The 10486-nt window shown below is 34.5% G+C and overlaps 1 protein-coding gene across 1 annotated transcript; it reads right to left on the bottom strand.

Moving 5' to 3' along the window:
- Positions 1-4686: 4686 nt before the first annotated feature.
- LOC122341253 (adenylate kinase isoenzyme 5-like) lies at positions 4687-7862 on the bottom strand. Its single transcript, XM_043234623.1, has 3 exons — positions 7849-7862; positions 7457-7626; positions 4687-4886 (listed from the first exon to the last, which is right to left on the bottom strand). Exons 1-3 carry the CDS (start codon positions 7860-7862, stop codon positions 4702-4704), a joined length of 369 nt encoding a protein of 122 aa, XP_043090558.1. The 3' UTR covers positions 4687-4701.
- Between the last annotated feature and the right edge of the window lie 2624 nt (positions 7863-10486).

Genomic DNA, 10486 nt, shown 5'->3' with positions numbered 1-10486 from the left:
TGCTCACGAGCACTGGAGGAGAACATATTCAAGCGTGCCAAATCTAATGATGTGGATGGCATCATTTACGATGAAGATCTAATGCCAGATTGCTCTAAAAATAACTCTTACATCAGACATCATTTGCTGCCCAGTATGGGATGCCATTTTTGTGTGACCAAATGCTCTTTTTACAGTATTTACCACTATCTGAAGCGATCCAGGCATGGTTCAAAACAATTTTAGAAAACAGCCCGCTAACCACAACCCAAGGGTCAATGTCCAAAATGCTGCCTTGCATCACATCCAATCTCCCTTATATGCAAAGTTGTATATGGTTTGATCAAACTGATGTTAAAATATATGGGAGTTCAAAGAATAATGAGCGAGAATTCATATGTTTTGAATCATTCCAGCAGCAATTGTGAATCAGTTGTATCTGCCACTCTTTTAACAGGCACACATTTTCAGTTAGACACAGCTAGTGAAATGCTTTCAAACAGTCACGTCATTCAATCTTTTCATTACATTTTTTTTTATCATGACTCACCCTTTCTGGCCTTTAGAATTAAAAATGAATGTCATATTTTACTCAAACAAAAGTGGTATCTTGAAAAGTGGTATCTCGAGTTATGTGTTATTATTATAAAGGTCAGCGGTATTTACTGCTATTTTGGACCCCACTGACTTTCCATTTATGGGCAAAAGAGCTGAAGTTTCAAAAGTTTTATTTACATCACAGGAGAGCAGTTGAACTGACAAAGTCTCCTATTCATCCTGTTGTGCACATGAATTAGCAATCAATATTCGAGTGCATGATGTGAGTCTGTTGCCTTATCAAAAGTAAACACACATTATATGCAGTTTGATTCTCCATGTATACAAAGATATATATTCATCCATAACTGGCTTATAATGGACAGTCAGGGTTTCTACTCAGAGATCGAGAAAATATGATTTCTTAAAGTAAGATCCCTTTTACACATATTTGCAACATTAAATGTTAGGGAAACATACTCCAAACCAAAAGGGAACATTATTTTACAGAAAATAGTTTCTTGGCTAAACCAAAAATGTTCTAGAAGTATCTAAAAGTTAAACTAGCTAAAGTACTTAAGTCATTTTATATCTGATATATTGTGTTTCTCTTCTTTAGAAATTTCTAGTAAAAGATGTTGGTAGCGTTTTTACAATACGGTTCCATTCATATTAATTAACAACGTTAATTACCATTACCATTAATAATAAAAAAGCAATGACAGCAACTTCTAAAGCAATGACAGCAGCACATAGCATAGTGTCAGTATATTTACTGAGAACTTCAACACTGATGTTATCCTATGCTTTGCTTTCTACAACTCAACTAAATCATCAACTAATCTCAAAGCGTTACTGAGATTTGAATAGAAATGAAAAAATGGGTATAAAGAAATGCCACAAAAAAAACACTGTCTTCACACTGTTGTCTTTCCAGAATGGAAAGATGAATTCAAGAACCAGCGACACAGCGCTTGTCAAGACTGAAAGTCTGGTATTAATATCACATGCAATATTATATATAATTGATGACTAAAAATACAACGTCACGGGAAATTTACAACCCAGTCCATCAAAATGATGGATAGTAATTATTCGTAGCAGAATGTCTGATAGCATCTATCATTACTTCCTGCCTATTGCTGTACTGAGAATAGACGGGGAACGTCGCGGAACACTGAACAGGCACAATCTTAAAAATAAAGGTGCTTCACGATGCCATAGAAGAACCTGTCTAATTGGTTCCAAGAACCTTTTATATCTGAAGAACCTTCTTTCACCACAAATAATCTTTTATAGCAAGGTTCATAAGATGTTATAAAAAGATAAGAAAGAGATGGTTCTTTTAAAAACCTTTGAATAATTCTTTTTTTTATTTTATGACATAGCTGTGAAGAACTTCATTTTTAAGAGTGCATGTGTTTTGGTGAGATGTTTGGTACTAACTGATTTGGTAGCTTATTTCAATAAATTTTTGTGCTCTCCCATTCACTTTCTAAGCACTCTCATGATACAATCCATATGTCTGATTTGTACAGGTGTTTTATTATGACATCCCATTTGTGGAAGGTGGCATTATTTCTCCGACAGTGACAGGAAGCTTGACTCGACCTGTGCGCAATGGACTAAGGATTAAATGACAAGGCTTTTTCTCTGCAGATAGACTGCCTCTTCTAAAAATGTACAAAGCATTTCTGGAGTTCTTCTGGGAATCAACACTCAGTAGGGCCTCTTATCTTCTGTTTCTCTTTCAAAAAACCTCCTCGCTAAAATGCAGTGCCCTCATTTCCAGCACCGCACTTCTGTGCTCGCTTCTCAAATGGAAAGTTAATACGCAGGAAGAGGAGTGTGGGTACATTGTTACAGGGACGGAATTTAGGAAGTGGTCTCATTGTTAAGACTGGTAATATACACAGGCCGAGGAAATGGTAAGTACTTGAGTTACTTTCACCAAAATTTCAATACCTCATTTGGAGCCATGTCTAAAGATCTACGAGCTATTTTAACTCTTCGGGGTGTGATGTTCAACCTGTCCTCCAATCAATTGGGCCCCTATCGGCAACAAAACATTTCCATATTAATTTTATTAGTTTTGTACTCTTTTATCTGTGTCACGACTCTGGCTTCGTGTAGCTCAGTTGGTAGAGCATGTGGTTATAAAAAATAAAATATGTATGAATTACGATGAGATTTGTGTAAAAAGTCCATTCATTGCATTTAAATAAACACGCATTTTGAGTGGTAATGACAGTCATACGTCATTTCACGATGGCGCAACCTAACACTGTCATTATTTTTAACTTTAAAATGTAAAAATAAGTCATAATAAGGTGCTTGCACAAACGACCAATGGGGCGTGTTTTTTTTTGGAGGACAGGCTTGCAATGTTACATCCAATCAAACATGAGTGATAACGTTTAACCGTTCATTTTGATTCAAAATGGATTCAAGTTTCCTCCTGAAATGTGTGATGAATTCAGCATGGCAAAACAAAATAAAATCTTAAAAAAAAAGAATTTCATTAAAGTATACATGTCTTTGAAGTTTTGAGATTGGGTTGTTGACATGAATTCTAACAGTTTCATGATGTAATTTATCTAAAACATTTTACATTTTGTTTTCTATAATTATTCTAAATGCAACTTTCATGATCTCACATTAATTGAAAGGCTACACTGAATATTTGTGCTTTGTAAAAGTATTCGCAACACCGCATATGTCGTGTGTTTATTACATTTGCTCTGTTTCGGTTTTCTGTTCCCGTTTGCCCTCCTGAGTTTCCTAGTTTGTTCATACAGTTACTAATAGCCTCATACCTGTTCCTTCCTTTGATTACATTTCCCTTTGTATTTAATGGTGTGTTCAAGTCATGTAAAATAGATTGTATTTACTAGTTGAATGCACATGAATGGCACGAATAAATTGTTATTACAAGTGGGAAATTCAATGTTCCTAAATGTTTTTAAGCCCTGAGTTTCCTAGTTGAGGGTGTGTCAGTGAGAAAACATATCGGATGTAATGGACAGCCAAAGACTATAGATATGCAGCATCTGTATTGATGGTATGTTTCTTGAAATTAATAAAATAATTATTTTTTGTAATGTACAATAGATAACACTAAAATAAATAAAACTAACACTAAAATTAACATATACAAAATACTATATTATTGTATAATTACCATAGAATATATAATGATTCAGTTTACATCATCTTCATAAAGTGAAAAACTGAAAGAAATCAAAACATAATAATGCACATTCTTTATTCATCAATTTGCAGATGTACTGTTAAAAATATAATATTTCCTCAAACTAAATCAACTGCTATATACTATATACCTTCCAAAAAATGTTGATGTTGAAATATTTTCATATGTTCATATCAACTACCTTTAATTTGCTATTAATTTAAATAAATTTCCAACCAGAGTTATATATGATTATTTTAAGACTATTTAAACCTAAATGATGTTGGTACTTTACACTGGATATTTCATTATCAAGATTCCAATTTATAGTAAATATTTGCGTATGTTAATGATTTAAAAAAGCCATATTCTTTGGTTTCTTTGAAAATTGCTATAGCATACATTACATAACAATCCTTAAGCGTATAGCGTCTACTATAGTCAAAGACATGTAATTCTCTGTGAGTATGTAAATTATGTAAATCTTATATGCTAATAAATATATTTGTATAAATGTGTTAAATGTTGAAGTAAAAGAAATATTGTCTTCGCATAGATAAAAAAAATTGTCCAAAAATGGGTCAGTCTTCTTTGATGTGATAAATAGTATAAATAGGAAGACTTCAAAAGCAAGAATCATACTCAGTTCTAAATATGACATTCTATTATATATATATATATATATATATATATATATATATATATATATATATATATATATATATACACACACACACACACACACACACACACATATTTTTGGGCTTCTTATTGCATTATTTTCCAGATAGGACACTGGAGAGATGACAGGAAAGTATTGGGTAGATAGAGGTAGCACATGACCTCGAGGACTCCGGCCATGAGCTCCGTTGCTCTGTATATGTCAGCACTCAAACCACAAGGCTATCAGCGCCGACATGACATTCCAGAGACCAAAATCTGTAAAACAAATTCTATTTGCGTGCGTGTGTGTGCGTTGTCCTATCGTCCTGTCTTCATCCAAATACCTGTGGTGCCAGTTCCCCATTGGTGATGATCCTGGCAATCAGACTCCATTTCCTGTTGCTGGTGGCATTATGGATCATCTTCTTCCTGAGTAGCTCACCCACTGAGACATATTCAAAGCCATAGCGCTCGGCGATCTTCAGACACTGTGTACCTTTACCGCTGCCTGGGCCACCTGTTTGGGCAGATCGTGGCAAGACTTATGAACTCAAACTGACTCACACGCAGAAAGCTCCAGAAAAGTGCCTGCCAAGAGTAAACGTAGCCATATGCAAGACCCTGTCATATTCAGACCTACACAACAATTTTTATATTGCTTTTGTGTAACATTTCAGTAAATAAGTTAATGTTAAATCATTTCAGACAGCTCACCTATTTGTTCTCTCTAAAAGAAAATATTTCCAAAAATAACAAAAGCAGAATTAACTGTCTCCGGATGTTATGTTCCAGAATGAATCAGTGGTTTGAACAAATTAGTTGGGTTAAAAATTGAATGACTCACTCATATAGACAGTCATTTGTTTTGTACCTGAACAAAGTTTTTATTCAATCTGTTGGATGAATAATTCAATGACTCATACAGACAATCGGTTTTGTTCCTGAATGAAGTTTTTATGATTCAGAATTTTATGAAGTTTATGATTCAGTATTACTCATTTATTGACAGTTATTTATCGCCACCTATTAGTGAAACATTGTAATCTAAAAAAAAAAATATCACCACTTGTCTGTCTTTTCCCAAAACTATGGAAGTTTCATAAAAACATAAAAATGAACAATTCTGACAATTGAATGTATTGTGAGATATAAACTCACAATTGAGTTACACATTAGGACCCCTTTGATTTAAACTCATAATTTATACTTGAAAATTATAAAGTCAGAATTGGGTGATATAATCTCAAGGTTGCATGTTACAAACTCAAAATTATGAGAAATACACTCGCAATTATGAGAAAAACTCTGATTTGTGAGTTTATATCTCGCCAGTTCTGACTTTATTTCTCAGCATTGCAAGTTTATCTCATAATTTTGTTAAATTATATATAATTATCATGCAATTGTGAGTTTAAAAAAATCAGTATTACCTTTTTTACTTCAATAACGGCAACGGTTTTCCATACAAAACAGAGTGGATTAAACAAAGCGATAATCTAGAACTAACTGCTGTATAATGATAATTAATAAGCGTACCATATTAAAATACTGTCCCTAAACCAATGCAGTATTACAGGCGAATGCCCAACAAACTTGGTTATCAGTATCAGTGTCTAATGCTAAAGTACATATAAGTCGACCACGAGAGATACAGAACTACAAACCTGAAGGTTTTTTATAAACAAAACAGAAAGCTGCGCAGTGACGGAAAACAATTACTGAGGTACAGCTAATATCTCACCAAGATAATACTGCAAGTGGGTGGTCACTTGACTGATGGGATCATGCAAGTTATTTGCTTGTGGGTCACATTCAGCACAGATAACGTTCCCTACTTAATTACATCAGTCAACTTAAAGAGACATGCATGCTGTTCAGGGAAGTCTGATAAGGCAGGAGGGAAATGTACAGCTATCAGATAGCTCCGTCTGAACTATTAGCATCCCTAGCACTCAGCGTCCCTGTTTACAGCAGGTATCCATCTCAGATGCATCCCCAGTGAACACACGTAATTGGATTTTGATGAGAGGGTGGTCTCTGATTTTGTGATCACATCGTTCATTACGTCAGTATGTTACTGCATGCTGATCAGGAAAGTCAATAGCGGAGCTCTTAAATGCAGCTTACTCGAATTTTAAACCACAAACACGATGATTTGAACCAAATACTCAGTTGAATGCTTTATGCGTGTTAAAATTAAAACAGAATATTTTTGTTTATTAATCATTTTTTGCCCTAATAGAAATAAAGCTATAGTTATTGTCATGTTCGGCCAAAATTAACATTCAATATTATTTATTTTAAATGAACAATTGAAACTTTACGATATATTTTAGATGTAACAATTAAACATTTAAATAAGTTGGATTTTAATTTGGAATATTCACATCATTACTGTCTTTATCTAACTTTATTTTTAATGTAACTATAAGCGAGTGTTAAATAATGATAATCTACAAGCAAAAATATGGTAGGTGAGCATGCATATTTAAATAATCTATATTAGCCAAAATTGTACAATTAAAAGATTAGTTATTCATTTCTGCATTTAATTGTAATGTGTATTATTGCACAACTGTATTTCCTCTCATTTGTCAGGTGACCTTTTTTAAATCACAAAGCTTGTTTAAAAAGCTTGTTCTGAATAATAATAATAATAATAATAATAATAATAATAATAATAATAATAGACAAGTGACTGGAAGTGACTGTTAATTATGTATTATACAAACTAATTAAAGTTTTTGAAACTGTAATATATTTACACACATATATATAAATATATATATACATACACATACAAAATTACTTTTTATTCATATATATATATATATATATATATATATTATTAAGTCTTATTGTTATGATTATCAAAAGTGTAAATTTTAATGAAAAACCGATTATTTGATAAAGAATTTAACAATTTATTTAAAATTAAATATTCATACATTATAAATGTCTTTCTATCACATTTGACACATTTTATGCAGTCCTACTGAATTAAAAGTAATACTTCAGATACAAAACAGAACTGAGGCTGGTGTTTCTCTCCGAGTGTGATAGTGCACCCAGTTCTTTTGCCATTACCTATAATGAGGATGACTTTGGGTCTGGGTCTAGATGGGTCAAACACTTCATATTCCTCTATGAGCTCAGCAGTCTCTGACAAGTCTGAGTCGCTCTCTATGGAGGAAAACTGGTTGATGGGTGGGAGGCGTTCATATCTCCGATAGGGGAAATTGGGACTGTCCGGAGAACTGCATGGAAGAATGCAAATAGTTAGTCATGATATCCTCAACAACAAATTGCAAAAAGTTTACAGGAAATCCTATAAAACTGCATCAACGGAGAAATAGATTTTGTTGAGAGGACAAACTCGCTATGTTTTACAGCACAGGTGCTTTGCATTCATTTGCCTCTTTGTATTGCCTCAAGGTGGGTAGAACAATGTTGCCCAGCACAAAGAAAGAAAACCCTACCCGATGGTTTCCATGCTCTAACAACACCCAAATAATGATGAAGAATGAGCCTGCTGTGTGCAATACACAACAACACAGCAGTCTGTGACCGGTTCTAGTTTGCATGAATTTCAGCATCGCCTACAATTTGGAGTTGCGTTGGCTGATGACAACACCTCCTACTCACCATTGCGGAAAAAGATCGGGCGTGACTGCCCACCATTGAGAGGCGGTAACGACTTCTTCTCCTGCCCGACGAGGCGTGTCCCACCGAACTTTGTCAGTCCCGCCGAGCTCCCTCACTTTCTTAAGACAGGTCTCTAGATAGTCTATGGAATTCGTCTGGTCGGTAGTACATCAGACCGGTCAGCAGACTCTGGGAAAACAGTGACAGGTCAGAGAGTTGTACTGTGTTTATCTGTTCACAGGAAACGTTGTTAGAAATATATATATATTTTTATATATATATATATATATATATATATATATATATATATATATATATATATATATATATTATTTTTTTTTTTTTTTTTTTTTTTTGTGTGATAACATTTAAAATGACTTAAAGTATTAATCATTTTGTCCATTTTCTTATAATTATTATGCATGGTAAGCTACATTTAAACACCGCAGGACAGTTTAAAATAAACCAGTCAAGGCAAAAATGATTAAAATGGTGAAACCCAAACTTTGAAAAATGACAGCTCCTGAACCTACATATTCCTCCACATCCCTCATCTCCTCAAGGATATTAGGATATTCCCAACCAAGTTGGACCAAACTCTCCAAACAGACCGTTTTTCTCCTAGCTTTCATTATTGCGCGTCTGAGACAGCACTGTTCACAATACGACGGTAAATTAGTAATAATAGTAATAACAGGTCACACTGTAAAAAAACCGACACCATTAAACACGTTATGTCCTGGTATTTCGTATCACGCTTGACTCTTAAAAGCATGTGTTGGTTTCTGACAGCACGCCTACCATAATAAACAACGACGGGCAGTAAGCGACGTTGACTAGCTTTTCAGAAACGTTCGACGTTTTCAGCTTTGTGAGTAAAAACGCCACGCACTAGCAACTAAACACATTAATAACTCTCGACAATTTCCATATAATCTAACCCGGTGCAACAACTCACTTTGCGTTATTTACAGCACGCGTTACCTTTAAACGAATCGTTACCCTTTTACTCGATTTTACACATCAGATGTGTCCAGGCGAGCTGTCTAACTTCTTCGTGCCGCGGAAACGTCTCCACAGAAACAAAAGTTCGCAAACGCTCACCTCAAACAGTTGAGGTATCTCTCTTCTGGAGAGATATTCCTTCGCGTCGTTGGTGTTCATTTTCGTGTCGGGGGAAAAACTATCGGTCCTGTTGCGTTGAGTGTGGGATGTATTGCGTTGCAGGTTCGCGGATCCGTGATGTTGTCGCGATCTTAACGCATTCTCCAAGTGCCTACTGAACCGGGTGGATGAAGACGGCTGCGCCCGTTACATGCTGCTCCCAAGCTCTCCTCTGGTCTCGCTCTTAACGTTTCTCTTCAGTGTTTGAAACCGCCAACACAGCGCGAGACACCTGCACGCTGCCCGCGCGCTGATCGACTGACTCAACGTGTGTGTGTGTGTGTGTGTGTGTGTGTGCGCTGACGCGCGCGTCCTGGAGTTCAGAGGAGGAAACTAGAGCAGTCTCTCAAAATCACTTTTAGATTTAGCCACATGCATATGGTTTAAATATATATGCTAAATGCATCTCTGTGTGCAGATCTTAATATTTATCATTATTGTTATTCATATGTAATTCATACGTTGTAAATCCCATATGTGCCGTTTTACAGAGTAAGCGTTTACATTTTGATAAGTCGATTTTCGCAATACATACTGTATAATAGACTATAAAAATAAAATAATGACTTATTCATATATAGTATAACACAGCCTAATAAATGTATTTTATAATGATTTAAAATTATATACAATATTATTTATGTCGTGCTTGTGTGAGATGTGAGAAGTTTATTCTATTATTTTATATTCCGTTATATTCAAATTAAAATATATTATTACAACCGATAAAATATGATCATATGTTTATAATTATAATAATGCTCTTGTTTATATCATATAATTTCCTCGTTTATGATATTATTGCAACATGACCACGGAATGGTTTCCTGTATGTTACACCACCCGTTGTATTGATTTGGTAGGCATAATGTTGCCAGATATTCATAACCGCTTTACTGTTTATTATGAATTAATGCTAATTTTGACGAGCTTTAAAAATTGTTTTTAAAGAATTTCAGCCTTTTAATTAGATTGTTATGTTGCAATATTTGACAGTTAATATTCCAACTAGATATGAAGCTACAAAAGAACCATCATGATAATGAATAATAATGTTTTGGCGTGTCTAACTCCTACATTAGCTTACTTCAAGTTATGTAGACTAGTATGTAGTTACCTCTGAAATCATTTTTATATAAATGCCACACAGGCACCAAATGTTTCCTGCTGGATTTTGACGTTTTTACCCGCCATCTGTTCTACAATCTCACTAAATCCTTTGCCGGTGTCCCGGCGCCTGCTTATAAACAGGTCCTAGAAATATATTATTGTGTAAATCAGGCAACGTTTGGAAATGCTTTCGAGATA

Source organism: Puntigrus tetrazona, unplaced genomic scaffold, assembly GCF_018831695.1.
Source record: "Puntigrus tetrazona isolate hp1 unplaced genomic scaffold, ASM1883169v1 S000001182, whole genome shotgun sequence".
In the NCBI taxonomy this organism is placed as follows: Eukaryota; Metazoa; Chordata; class Actinopteri; order Cypriniformes; family Cyprinidae; genus Puntigrus; species Puntigrus tetrazona.
The sequence above is the reverse complement of the archived record's forward strand: the minus strand, read 5'-3'. Positions and strand labels throughout refer to the sequence as shown.